At 35.5% G+C, this 15218-nt stretch overlaps 1 protein-coding gene across 1 annotated transcript; it reads right to left on the bottom strand.

The window, feature by feature from the left end:
* Positions 1 to 9987: 9987 nt before the first annotated feature.
* Positions 9988 to 13796, bottom strand: LOC127074292 (tobamovirus multiplication protein 2A). The gene is made up of 7 exons (XM_051015604.1): positions 13594 to 13796; positions 12925 to 13238; positions 12002 to 12101; positions 11750 to 11830; positions 11569 to 11673; positions 11186 to 11395; positions 9988 to 10525 (listed from the first exon to the last, which is right to left on the bottom strand). The coding sequence occupies exons 2-7, from the start codon at positions 13161 to 13163 to the stop codon at positions 10418 to 10420; spliced, it is 843 nt and encodes a 280-aa protein (XP_050871561.1). The 5' UTR covers positions 13164 to 13238; positions 13594 to 13796; the 3' UTR covers positions 9988 to 10417.
* Between the last annotated feature and the right edge of the window lie 1422 nt (positions 13797 to 15218).

The raw sequence follows: 15218 nt of genomic DNA, 5'->3' as shown, positions 1-15218 counted from the left end.
AGTGTGACATTGTAAATAATTCTCAGCAATTTCATCCACCCTGGTTGAGCATTGTTGTTTTCAACTGACATAGTTCCTTGTGTCTCAGTTCCAGCAAAGCTCTTACTGACTTCAGTCTTCATACCACCAATCATGTGTTCAGGTGTTTGTGCCATCAAGACCTTTTCTTCCTTGGGGTTAGCTATTAGCACCCTTACCTAACACTTTTCTTTTCCCTTGATGATTCTTCTTGCAACTGTACTCATCTTAGAGGGATTATCCATTTGAGAGCTCCACATGTAGCAGTTGTTGTTGGTCCTGATTCCTTTCATAATTACTTCATTGTCTTTGTTCATAATCAGACATTCAGTTTTAGTGAAGATGATACTCAGACCTTGATCCCCTAGCTGACTGATGCTTATTAGATTTGAAGTCAAGCCCTTGACCAGAAGAATATTGTCAAGTTTAGGAGCTCCAGGACATTCAAGCTTGCCTATCCCCTTTATTTCACCTTTAGCTCCATCACCAAAGGTAACATAGCTTAAGTCATGAGGGTGAAGATCAGTTATCAAGTCTGAGTTCCCAGTCATGTGTCTAGAGCATCCACTATCAAAATACCATTCTTCTTTGAGAGCCATTAGACTTGTGACATTAGTCTTAGGAACCCATTGCTTCTTGTTGATAGGCCTGTAATATTTGGGTCTGGGTTGATAGTGGATCTGTTGATGCCCATGGCTAGGATAACCATACAGCTTATAACAGGAAGACTTAGAGTGTCCAGCTTTCCCACAGTAATGGCATCTCCATCTTTGGTGTCTGTCATACTGTTATCTTCTCTTCTGCTGTTGCTGATGAAGGTGGGTAGGGTAACCATACAGCTTATAGCAGAAGGCCCCTGAGTGTCCAAATTTCCCACAGTAATGACATCTCCATCTTTGGTGTTTGTATTTTTGCTGTTCTTTCTTCTGATGGTGTGACATATGATGTGACATCTTGGAACTCCTCTTACTATTGTTGCATTTAGGTTTAGCTTGAGGTTTGCAGCCAGTGTAGCTACTTTCAGCCTTGGTTTTATGGTACCCTAATCCAGATTTGACTCCTGTGACTTGTCCAGTCTGAAGAATCTTGTCTAAGGAGTCAGATCCATTGTTCAGCATCCTTACAGACTTGGTTGTTTCTTCTAGTTTTGAGTTTAAGAGCACAACTTCAGTCTTTAGCTTGAGGATAGTTTCCACATGTTCTGCTTTTTCTTTCTCCAGTTGGACTATCTTCTGGCTCTCAACTTGATGATCTTCTTCTAGCTTGACCTTTAGAGCCACAGCTTCTGTTTTCAATTTGGAGATGGTTTCCAAGAATTCTACCTTCTCATTCTCAAGTTGAGTTATGTCCTTTTCTTGATTTAAAGACTGTTTGTTCAGTTCAACACTTTTCTGACACAGTTCTCTGTAGGTAGAGGCCAATTCCTCAAAGGTTACTTCACCATCACTTGACTCTTCATCAGATTCACATCTTCCTATCAAAGCAGTCACAAGATTTGCAGCCTCTTCAGTGTCACTCTCATCAGACCATGTGGCAGCAAGGCTCATCTTCTGTTTCTTAAGGTAGGTCCCACATTCAGACCTGATGTGTCCATACCCATCACATTCATAGCACTGAACCTTTTTTCCTTCTTTGGGCTTCTCATCTGCTCTTGCTTTTTCTTCCAGCATTGTTGGATTTACTGATGTCAGACGAGATGTTCTTGACATTTGCCTTGGATCTGACATCCATTTTCTTTAACAGTCTGTTAAACTGTCTCCCCAGCATTGCAACTTCATTGGCCCATTCTTTATCCACATCTTGACTGTTTTCCTCTTCTGTGTTGGAAACAAAGGCAATGCTCTTGGTTTTCTTTTCAGTTCCCTCAATCAATCCCATCACAAAGGTTTGGAGGGAGCCAATTAACTCATCTACCCTCATGTTGAGATGTCTTGAGACTCTTCTATGGCAGTTACCTTCATAGCAAATCTCTTGGGGAGTGACCTGAGAATTTTTCTTACCAGTTTTTCATCTGTCATCTTTTCTCCCAGGGCTCCTGAGGCATTAGCAATTTCAAGGATACTTATGTGAAATTCATGAATATTCTCTTCTTCTTTCATCCTTAAGTTTTCAAACTTGGAGGTGAGTAGCTGTAGTCTAGACATCTTCACCCTGGATGTGCCTTCATGAGTGGTCTTGAGAATGTCCCAAGCATCTTTAGCTATTTCACAATTGTTTCCCAATCTGAAGATGTTCTTGTCCACTCCATTGAAGATGGCATTCAAAGCTTTAGAATTCCCAAGGGCTAGGTCATCCTCCTCCTTGGACCATTGTTCCTCAAGCTTTTTCTCAGTGGTGGCTTCTCCTTCTTTAGTAACAACATGATGCACCCAGCCTGTCAAGACAGCTTTCCACGCCTTGTTATCAAGGGATTTTAAAAAAGCAACCATTCTTGGTTTCCAATAGTCATAGTTAGAACCATCCAAAATTGGTGGCCTATGAACAAATCCTCCATCCCTCTCCATTGTACCAGAAAGTATTCTCCCTAGATCTCACCCAGAGCCAGAGCAGGATGCCTGCTCTGATACCAATTGAAATTCTGGTATCAGATATAAGATGTCGAAGGTAATGTCACGACACTGATATCTGTTAATACACAATGGATAATAAAACAGAATTGTAAAGTAATCAACACAAGCAATTGTTAACCCAGTTCGGTGCAACTCACCTACATCTGGGGGCTACCAAGCCAGGAAGGAAATCCACTATAATAGAATTAGTTCAAAGACTATCTGTACACTTCAACAAGTTACAGTCTTTCTCACCTAATCTCTACCCGTGCAATTTCGACCTAAGCACTCTTAGATATGAGAACCCACTCACTTCCCTTATAATCACACACCCGTGATTTTAAACAACAATCCCTTGTGAAAAGAAAATACTTTTCAATTACAATATTCTTGATTTTACTTCACAGTTTCAATCAAGAAGACACACTCTTGATCTTGCTTCAAAGCTTTGATCAAGAAGACAAATCAGTCCAATTCAATCATCAATGGATGACTTGAATGACCTACAAACACAAACCCTAGCTCTCTCTCTAAATTTCGCTCAGTCTTGGTTGTGTATTCAAATAGGTTTTCTAAGTCCCTTTTTATAGAAACATTGGACAGCTTGAAAACCCTAAATATATTTTCCAATTAAATCTTTTCATATCAGCTGTAAAGTTCTCCTTGGAAAATAAACAAATCTGGTTGATATCCCTGATAGATTGCGCCAGCTAGCCATATCTTCAATCAACCAATGATTGCCACCAATTGTGCAATCACAAAACACCAGACATTCATACTGAATGTTCTGTGTACAGGATGTCATGACATCGGGTCTGACATCTGGAAAAATCCTGCATAATCCAGTTTCCTTTTATAGCAGGTACAGCTATATCAGTTACCATGACAATGAGTATGTCAACTGAAACAATCCTGCATCATATGTCTTCCATATAAGCTCCAGCAGGTACAACCAATATCAGAAGCCTTGTCTTTGTATGTGGCATTCTGAAACAATCCTGCTTGCATATCTTCTTTAACTCCAGCAGGTACATAGGATATCTCATGTTAAGACATCACACATAACATCTTGTGAACACTCTTTATTTTACCAAAATTGCTACCAACACTTAGAATCAACAAGAATCCTCTTTACTTGATTGATGTGACTTACTTTGGGTTCAACATGATATCGAGCACACACACCAACATCAAAGGCTATATCTGGTTTACTTGTTGTAAGGTATAAAAGGTTTCCACTCATACTTCTATATAAGCTCTGGTCAACACTTAGGCTTTTTTCATCTTTAGATAACTTCAAATGGGTATGTATAGGAGTTCTTTTGTGGCTAGCATTCTCCAATCCAAATTTCTTCGCAATACTCCTAGCATATTTTCTTTGACACAGAAAGATAGAGTCTTCCATCTATTTGACTTAATGCCCAAGGAAGTATGTCAGTTCTCCTATCAAACTCATTTCAAACTCATATTGCATTTGTTTGACAAAATGTTGGACCATCTCATCTGACATCCCTCCAAACACAATGTCATCCACATAGATCTGAGCTATCATAAGTTTTCCATCATTTTCTTTGACAAAGAGGGTTTTATCAATACCATCCTTTCTATATCCATGATTAATGAGAAACTTAGTCATCCTTTCATACCAATCTCTTGGGGTTTATTTTAAACGATACGGTGTCTTCTTTAATTTGTACACATGATTTGGGAACGTAGGATCAATAAATCCTTTTGGTTGTTCAACATACAAATCTTCATTTAAATATCCATTTAGGAAGGCACTTTTGACATCCATTTGGAACAATTTGAACTTTAAAAGACATGTAATTCCAAGTAACAATCTGATAGACTTGAAGCGAGCAAATGGAGCAAAGGTTTCATCAAAGTCTACTCCTTCCATTTGGGTGTATCCTTGATCCACAAGTCTGGATTTGTTTCTGGTGACAACCCCTTATTCATCAAACTTGTTCTTGTATAGCCATCTAGTGCCAATAAAGTTTGCTCCTATAGGTATTGGAACCAAATCACACACCTCATTTCTTTTGAATTGACCAAGTTTATCTTGCATAGCATTAATCCAGAAACCATCAGTCAAAGGTTCCCTTATATTCTTGGATTCATATTTAGAGACAAAATAGGCATTTTTCACAACTTCCCTTAATCTGGTAATAATTCCTTCATTTGAATTTCCTATAATAATCTACTTAGGGTGATCTTTTTGTATTCTGGTGAAGGGCAATTTGTTAGTTTAATCATTCTTTGTAGGTTCAGTATTAGTATTTGTGTCTGCAACATCTTGTGGGACATCATTCGTTGATGTTTCAACATCATCTGGGACATCAACTTCGTTTGTTGAGTCCTCCACTGCAATGTTTATGGATTCCATCATTACCTTGGTTTTGGAGTTAAAGACTTTGTATGCTCTGCTATTTGTAGAGTACCCTAGAAAGAATCCCTCATCACTTTTAGGGTCCATCTTTCTCCTCTACTCACGATCTATCAAAATATAACATTTACTTCCAAAGACATGGAAGTATTTCATAGTTGGTTTTCTTCCTTTCCATAGTTCATACAATGTGGCAGAAGTCCCAGATCTGAAGGTTACTTTATTAAGAATATAGCAGGCAGTGTTCATGGCTTCAGCCCAAAAATGATATGGGAATTTCTTGGCATGAAGCATGACTCTGGAACATTCTTGAATGGTTCTATTTTTATGCTCAACCACACCATTTTGTTGTGGGGTCATGGGTGAAGAGAACTCATGACTAATTCCTTCAGAGGTGCATAATTCCTAAAACTTGTTATTCTCAAATTCCTTCCCATGGTCACTAATAATCCTAAGAATGCCACAATCCTTCTCTCTTTGAATCTTTTGACAGAGTTCTTTAAACACTTCAAACACTTCTGACTTTTCTTTAATGAAGTTCACCCATGTGAACCTAGAGAAGTCATCAACAACAACATACGCATACCTCTTTCCTCCTAGACTTTCAACTTGCATTGGTCTCATCAAGTCCATATGAAGTAGCCAGAATTTTTGAGGTGGTCAGATGTTGAAGCTTCTTGTGGGACATCTTTCTTTGTTTCCCAATTTGACATTCACCACAGATTCTTCCTTCATCAACTTTTAGTTTGGGAATTCCTCTGACTGCTTCCTTTGACATCACCATTTTCATACCTTTCAGATGTAAGTGACCAAGTTTTTTATGCCATAGCTTAGTCTCTTCTTCTTTTGACATTAGGCAAGAGGAGAGACAATTGGTTTCTTGAGGAGTCCACAAATAGCAGTTATCTTTTGATCTAGCTCCCTTCATGATAGCTTCATCCTTCTCATTTGTTACTATACATTCGGATTTTATTGAATTTTACCTTGAGACCTTGGTCACAGAGTTGGATAATACTTATCAGATTAGCAGTCAATCCTTTAACAAATAGGACATCATCTAGACTAGGCAATCCTGGATAGTCCAACTTACCAATCCCCTTTATTTCTCCTTTTGATCCATCTCCAAAGGTTACATAGCTAATGGAATAAGACTTAATATTCACCAAAAATTTCTTGAGACCAGTCATGTGTCTAGAGCAGCCACCATCAAAGTACCAGACCTCTCTAGCTGATGCTCTAAGGGAGGTGTGAGCTATGAGACCTGACATACCATTTTTGGGAATCCATCTTTTCTTTGGTTTCACCATGGTTTGATTTCTTCTTAGTTGTGAGGCAGGTTTAGAGTAGCCATACAATTTGTAGTAGTAGGGTTTTATATGGCCAAACTTCCCACAATGATGATATTTCCATCTTTGGGTCTTGTTTCCTAAGTAAACCTCTTGACACCCTTGCTGATGTTGGGACATATGATTTGACATATTTCATTCCAGTTGTCTTTTGGGTGGAACAAAGTTCATTACAGGACCTTTTCCTTTGTTCATTCCTCCTTGATAGTCATAGCCTAAACCTTGGATATTTCCAGCATGCTTACCAGTTTGAAGAAGTTCATCCAGTACATCTGAAATGTTGTTAAGCATTCTTACAGACTTAGTCATAATGTCAATTCTTGAATTGAGCAGTACGACTTACAGACTTCTCAGTCTGTAGTTGAGCAATAGTTTTCTTTTGATCTTCTCCCAATTTACAGACCTCTTCACTTCTTAGGCACAATTGTTTTTAGGATTCAACAAGTTCTTCAAAGGTTAGTTCTTCATAATCTGAGTCTTCATCTGAGTCACAAATTCTAGTCAGGGAAGTAACCTGTTTGGTAGGTTCCACTTCAGGATCACTTTCAGAATCATCTTCTGACCAAGAGACACACAGACCCTTCTTCTACTTTTTGAGAAATGTGGGGCATTCAACCCTTATGTGACCAAACCATTCACATCCATGGCATTTTATTCTTTTTCCTTGGTTTGTTTTTTCTTCAGTTTTGGTCCTTCTGCCAAACTCCTGATTTTTGGAGATGTCAAATGACTTGTTCTTTACATTAGCTCTTGTCTTCCCGTCCATCTTCTTCATCACTTTGTTGAATTGTCTCCCAAGTAAGATAATGGCATTAGATATTCATCTTATAGGTCTTCAATATTAGAAAGAAATGCTATGTTTTTCTTCTTTTCTGACTTTTCACTGATTCCTAGCTCAAAAGTTTGAAGAGATCCCATAAGTTCATCAACTTTTCATGTTATTGATATCTTGAGCTTCTTCAATGGCAGTAACCTTCATGTTAAATCTCTTTGGAAGAGACCTGAGGATATTTATGACCAGCTTGGCTTCTGACATCTTCTCCCCTAGAGCACTTGAGGCATTGGCTATCTCAATGATATTCATGTGAAATTCATGAATGCTTTCATCCTCCTTCATTCTTAAGTTCTCAAACTTGGTGGTCAGAATTTGGAGTCTGGACATCTTAACCTTGGAGGTTCCTTCGTGAGCAGTCTTCAAGATCTCCCAAGCATCTTTAGAAACAATGTAGTCGTTTATTAGTCTGAAGATGTTCTTGTTCACTCTATTGAATAGAGCATTCAAAGGTTTGGAGTTCCCATGAGCTAATTTGTCATCGCCATCATCCCAGTCCTCCTCAGGTTTCAGCTCTTCAGTGATCTTGCCATCTTTGTCTCTAATCATTGGTTGATCCCATCCTTTGACCACATATTTCCAAGCCTTGCTGTCCATGGATTTGATAAAAGTCACCATACGTATTTTTCAGTAGTCATAGTTAGTTCCATCAAGAATGGGTGGTTTGTTCATAAAGCCTCCTTCCTTGTCCATTGCACCAGAAAGTATCCTCCCTGAATCTCACCCAGAAACAGAGCAGGATGCCTGCTCTGATACCAATTGAAATTTTGGTATGCAGATATCATATGTCCTATCAGATGTCGAGACACTGATATCTGATTAATAATAGGACAACTTAAATATATAGGAACATAAAGTAACAAAACACACAAAGTTGTTAACCCAGTTCAGTGTACAACAACACCTACATCTGGGGGCTACCAAGTCAAGGAGGAAATTCACTAAATAGTATTAGTTTGTAGCCTTCTGCAAACTATCTCCAATTTACAGTTGACACCCTAATCACTACCCGTGCTTAACTTCTACCTAAGACTCTCCTAGGTGTGTGACCTCCCTATCAATCACAACAACGATACTTAAACATTTTCAAGAAATTCAGAAGTCACACTTTATAGACACACAACCATTCAATGCTTAAAAGCTTATGAGTGCTTGACACATTCCTACTCATATATCAAGAAGATATTTGAGAGGCTCACAAATAACACAAACACAATCTTACTCATATATCAAGAAGATATTTGAGAGGGTCACAAATAACACAAACACTCAAACCCTAACGCGGTTAGCTCTATTCTCTTCGGCGTGTCCAATTAGGTTTTGAGACAAACTTTATATAGCCATAGAATGAACTGGATTTGGGTCGTGTACTTCACATGAATCAACTGCACAACATTAGGTTATCAATCAAAAAATTTCTAAAATGTCTCAAACCACAATTAGAATCTTTGATTCCTCAATCACGAACATCACAAGGGCAAGGTTAATATTCCTAGAATATTCTGTAGACAGTTAAACCCACATATGTTACCAATTGTAAAGTCTGTTTCAGACAAGATGTCTCAACCATATGTTAGGACATCTTGTTCAACATGCTGCAGCTAAGTTAATTTTATCAAAATTACTGTTAATCAAAACAATAAGGAATTAACAGTTTTGATTGCTTTACAACACCCCTGAGTCGTCGACGGCAATGTAACCTCGTGACTATTCTTTTTTATCCTAATGAAAAAAGTTTAGTGAAATTTATTTAATTTAATGGAAAAAAGCCATTACATGGTTTTTTATTGGCCGCTTGGAGAAATTGTATGGCGTGTGGTAGCCGGTGAATTTTACATGTAATAATAGGAAATTTAACCAAGTTATAAGAGTTGTTTATTGGGCACTAGGGACAATGGTAGGGCATGTGGTAGCCATCTTCAGCTCTAATGTGAAATCTTTCCATACAGTTCCAGGTTAGAATTATTCATTTTACATGTTAGGGCTTCACTGCCGTATCTCTTAACATCTACTTTGTTCTCTATTGCCTTTATTTTGTTTGCGCTACAGAACCTCGTCGTGTGTCGCATCTGAATTTTAAATTTTGAACAGTGTAAAAATTGCATTTTTCAAAAATTCATAGGATTTAAAAAAATATATACTAATAGTGAAAAACATCCCCTTTATAAATATACTAAAAAGTCCGGATTATCCTTTCTTAAATGAATCATTTTTATATTGTTTATTATACAAATTTTAAATAAAAATTGTTAATATTTATTATAAATATAATATAAATATAAAAATTATATTATTTTAAATATAATACAATTTTAAATAATATGTTTTATTTAAATACTATAACATAATTTAAAATGTAATACAAATCTAAATTTGTATAAAATAATCCTTAATTATTTAATATAACACATGCTAATAGAATAATAAATTAAAAGTATGGATGTAATAGGATAATAAAAGAAATTAAAAATGTTTTTTTTCAAAAATTAATTTTAAAAGAAACTAAAAATATATTTTTTCAAAAATTAATTTTAAAAGAAAAAAAATATTATTCATAAATATCTATAAATACTTACGAGTATCTTAAAACTCACGGATTATCCGCTTATCAGATATTTGCACAGATATTCAACAAATACGGAAATCATATTTATCCGAGACAGACAAGATAGACGAATAGTATGAAATCCGTCCTCCATAAATATTCATTTTCATCCTTACACAAGACACTGCCAGTGTCCGATCAACTTAATAAGACAAATAGCAATCAACTTAATATTACACAAATCCTGGAGCCAAACAGCCATAAAATACACTAGAACACTACAAACATGAACAGAAGTTGAGACTCTATAGTTGTGTAAAGTTGTGTATTGCTGTTAGGCGTTAACCATTCACTAACAAAAGTTACATGAGAAAATCTAAAATGTAGTATTACATGTTACATCTCACACACCTAACAGATATGGCTAGTAGAGACTTTAGCACACAAAAACAAACACCATAATGCAGGTGATGTATTTTAACGTGTGGGAGTAGCTCACAGAAATACATTTTGACCCCGAAATACAGACAACATTATGAATAACTAAATTTACTCCCTTAAACTATGATGCTGGTTTCTCACTCAACAGAATGTTACACACAACAAAATGATATGTTTTCATGTCATAGAGGGAATGATAGACAAATTAAGCAAAAGATGTTTTTCTCACAAACTTCTAGCCTCAACTCCATTGCCCGCAATAACAATCTTCGAAATCGGCCACCTCTGACTTTGGAGTCATCACATTATGGTACAACGGCTCCTCTCTTCAGTTGGTTGTGGGTTTACTTGCTGGAACCTGTGTGACTCAGACGGGTTGTATGTGAATTCCGATGTATCCAGACCATACTGCGGAAAGAGCACCATTAGAGTCAGATAGTCAGTCATACATATACAATGCAATAAACATTTTACAAAACAAGAATAATAATGTGACCTTTTAATAATCTCTTGAAATAATCCGAATGGTCCTAAGCAGATTTATGTATATGTAAATGGATATACAATATAAAACACAATTTAGATGGTTCAATAGAAAGGTATAAAGCTTATCTAGTTGCTAAAGGTTTTACTCAAATCGAAAGTATTATTAATTTCTTTGACAATTTCTCTCTTGTTGCAAAATTGACATCAGTATGATTACTTCTTGCTTTTGCAACTAAACCAGACATTACTCCATGATGAAAGGAACCAAACTCAACAAAGAAGGAATTTTTCTTTCTTCAAAATCAACCCTTCAACTCGAAGCTTTTTAAGATTCTCTTTTATCAAGATAACAATACTAATACCTCATTTACTTAATATTAAATTATCATATTAAAGAGAAATGCTAGTACCTATTTCCACTTGTACTATACTTTCAATGCCGATTAAACAAGTAACTAAATCATGAAATATACTGAATCTGTAAAACTAATCCTAAGAGTAAGTTAAGACTATCGACAAGCATATGAAAAATTCCGTAAACAAGAATAACCAATAAAGTGCACTAGAGACAAAAGATTGCACCTTCTCCCTCATCCTTGCACTCCATGCATCATTTCTGTTGGAACGTGGGTCAACTGTGCCAGTAACTGGCACACCTGGTGCAGGGCCTGCTGGTCTACTGAGCAAAGGCTGACGGGCTTGCTGCCTTGGATTAATAAACTCTTCATCACTATCGTAATCTGCTGGCCTATTCGCAGCCCGAACAATAAGGGCTAAGATGAAAAGAAGAGCCTACAATTCCATAAGCATAACAATTGGCACGTCACATTCACATAGCACATGTATAAACATTTTACCTTGCTGTGCGCCTCTCCAAAATCATGGTGGTAGGTAGTAGGGTACGGTAAGAGGAGACTTTTACAGTAGTTCTTAGAATATTTTCAATCATAACAGTTCTTGCTTACCTCAAAGATAACAATTCCAAGCGCAACCCATTTCACAATAGTCCAGTTCTCTCTCAAAAAATCATATAGCATATTAAAATTTCCAGTTTTGTCCCTTGGAATTTCCTGAAAAGAAGATAATTATAAGATGGAAAATATAACTTCTAGAATTTCATATTATAAATTACTAGTGACAACTTACCTCTTTCCAGTTTTTGTCAAAAAATATAAAGGCTGCACATCCAAGCTCTGCTAAGATCAGTAAAACCACCAAAACCGAATACTTTGTTGGCTTAAGGAAAACTTAAATAACAATTCCTATAAGATTAATACATGTACACAGTTAAATACAAACACAAACACACATACACATCAGGGAGAGAAAGAGAGAGATAGAAATTGTATGAATCCATTAAATGTGTTAGACCATAGCCTAAGAATTCTAAAAGGATACACAACTCAGGCAGCACCCATTCCGTGTCAAAGATGCAATACAGCCAAAACAAGAAATAACAAAGAGAACTACGCCAACTCCGATGAATAAGTAAATAAACCTGCCAAACATGAAATACACAATCAGTGTAAGCAAATCACAAGATAAAACGTATGAGATGTATACAAAAGTAACAAATTGTAGTAAATATAATTCACTAGGGAGAACGCAGACAGAAAGTATCGAGGAAAAAAGAGTATTGTTGTTTCAACCATGATTGTCATTGTCAACAATTACATAGATATCACCAGTACGTCTGAAAATAACTGCACGTTGAAGAAACAGAGGTAATTTCGAAATCATATCTGGTGTGTGATGTGTAATAATATATCGATAGTAAATAAATTTCATTTCAAGTTTGTTTCATCCAAACTAGCAACAAAAAGTAATGCATTGATTACACCAAACAATGAAGCATGCTTCCAACTAATACATAATGACGATCAATCACGGCATTGGCAGGTCTCCACATAGCTGCTCACAATAGAAACCTTATATTACAGGTCATGTTATTGTTACTAACATAATTGAAGCTGTACCCAAATGAATTTTACCCATTACTTTTTCCAAAGCAAGTCGAATAGTTTTTACTTTCAATTGCCTAGACTTCAATCAGAGATATACTACTACAATAACAACAACAACCAAGCTTTATCTCACTAAGTCGGTAACTTTTGCCATAATGTTCTATGCAGAATCATGCTTCTATCCAAATCGTTAATCTCAACTTTTTCTAGGTCTTCCTCTACCTCTAGTTGTTTGACTTCTCTCCATCTGATCTATTCTCTTTACCACAGAATCTACCAAGCTTCTCTCTACATACCCAGCAAAGATACCATTCTAAAGAAAATTAAAAACAGGCAAAATAGGATCAGCATTCATACCAGGCCTTAGGCAAATCATCAAAAAAGTTGTTGGAAAGAGGCAACGCCATAAGCATGGGTCGGCCAAGTAGAACATAAGTTTGATCATCACTGACAGTAGCAACATTCAGAGAGTTATCCGGAGCTTTACCGAATTGAACCAGCAGATAAATCCCATATCCCACCATTGCTAGACCAGTAATGGTCAGTAAGCTGTTCAAAAGCTTCAAAACACATTCCCAACAACCCCTACAAGCCATCCTCCTCTACTCACAATTCCACTTCAATCCTTCGACCAGAATCCAAAACAGTTTCCAATTCACAATATTTCTTCTCTGCACAAAATGCATTTCCATAAAACATTAGTAATTAGTAATAACATGAAACTACCACAACAACAATAAAAACATTAACATTAACAGCTTGATCTTTTGATATACACATGAATTTAAACAACATCCTGGGACTGTATAAAACAATTGACCCAGGTCAATCACGCTGGGAAAATCGAGGACATCACATTAATTTCGAGAAAATTAGGTTAATATTCATAAAATCCACAATATTTGTTAATTGATCATGTTGTTTTTAATGCAATTGACCAGAATTTATTTAAAACATTTAGCTAAGAAAATCATTGAGGATTCATTCATTCAAATATTATGATTCATAGAAGATACAATTACTCACAGATAGAATCGATGATTTGTACAATGATCGTATTGCGAAGTTGAAGTTTTTGTGAGGCTCTTGGGATCACTCAACGACCGAAATCCAAACTGGAAAGGACGAGAAAGAAACGGTGTCCGTGTCTGTCTGGAATGGAATGTGAACGTGTCTCTGGAAAGAGACTTTTAAATGACATTAATGCCCCTATCCGATATGCGTTTCTTACGACAAAACCCCACGTTATGTTTCTGATGTCGTTTTTAAACACATTTTCTGTGTGTACGTAAAAACTGCCGGGGTTATTTTAGTAAACAAACACATTGGTGAATACTCTAATGTCAATCTGTCACAAAAAACTTTTATAATTATTTAATGGTCAGATTTTTATTTTCTTTAACTTAATAATTCCAATGTTTCAGCACCATTATCATTTATAGTGTTATCTGTTACCTGTTTTTCTTTTGTTCTTTTATATTTTTTAAGATAATAATTATTTATTTTGATTATAATAATTATTTGAATTTTATTTACTAAAACTATTTTTATTATTTTATCATTGTTTTGCGAGGACAATTATTAAAATTAGAGTATTTAACTTGACATCTCCCAATTAAATCTAATACCCCATATTTTTATATTGTCAAAACTGTTTCTGATTGAAAATTGAATGAAACTTACGTTTGAAATTTTTTATAGGCAAAAATGAGATTTCTGTTACAAACAAAATTTCTGATAGTGTAGGTGTATTTTCGGTATATCGAAAATTTCAAAATTTATGGTATGTTCCAAATAATTTTGAAAATTTTGAAATTTACTAGTTAATACTGAAAATTTCAACCAAAGTGAAATTTTTGGTAGTGTTATTTGTTTTAAATTTTAAATGCTCAGAATTTTGTCGACAGTTTTGGATGATTGTGATTGCACTGACAGTTTTGAGTGGTCCAGAGTAAAAGCAAACTTGAATAAATAGGGGGTCACCTGTAACAACCTAATTTTAGTAATTATTTCTTATATTATTATTATTATATTTTATTTTATTTATGTAGAGTGTTAATTAGTTAATTGGTTGTTAGGTAGTATAATAATTGATTATATTAATTAATTTGGTGTGTTAATTAATTATTTAGTTGATATGAGATATAATGAATAATGGAATTAATTAACTTGGTGTGCATATTGTGTTAGTTTAATTTAATTGAACTAATTAGAGATATTTAAATATTAGATCTTATTGGGCCTATTAATTAAATTAGAGATATCACTCTTTAAGCCCAAATATAATACTATAAATAAGAGGCAGGAGAGTGAGAATTAGGATTCATTTGATCATTTGAGGCAATAGAGAAAGAGAAGACGAAAAGTAAAGAGAAAAGGGGAAGAACAAGAGAGGAGCTAGGGTTTCCAGAAAATTGAAGAGGTAAGGGGGGAATCCTTATTACTATGGGTTAGTATGATCGGGTCAATGGGTAGATGTATGTTTAGGTTAAAATCCCTAATTTTGCATGGTTTTGAAATTGTTAGGCCTTGATGAATATTCTCGATTTGTGGTGATTTGATTGTGTTAAAACTATAAATTAATGTTATATACTTAGAGTATTGTATGAGTTATAATTTTCTGAACGTTTGGCTTTTGACGGAATCGAAAT

The sequence above is a fragment of the Lathyrus oleraceus genome, chromosome 4 (assembly GCF_024323335.1).
Source record: "Lathyrus oleraceus cultivar Zhongwan6 chromosome 4, CAAS_Psat_ZW6_1.0, whole genome shotgun sequence".
In the NCBI taxonomy this organism is placed as follows: Eukaryota; Viridiplantae; Streptophyta; class Magnoliopsida; order Fabales; family Fabaceae; genus Lathyrus; species Lathyrus oleraceus.
Note: the sequence above shows the minus strand (reverse complement) of the source record. Positions and strands in the feature narration are given on the sequence as shown.

Excerpts from the sequence above, each read along its gene's own strand:
- LOC127074292 (XM_051015604.1), bottom strand. The coding sequence starts at position 13,163 with ATGGCTTGTAGGGGTTGTTGGGAATGTGTTTTGAAGCTTTTGAACAGC. Across the intron at positions 11,674-11,749 it reads TTGACAAAAACTGGAAAGAG|GAAATTCCAAGGGACAAAAC; the intron begins GTAAGTTGTCAC and ends TCTTCTTTTCAG. Across the intron at positions 11,396-11,568 it reads TTGGAATTGTTATCTTTGAG|GCTCTTCTTTTCATCTTAGC; the intron begins GTAAGCAAGAAC and ends ATGGAATTGTAG.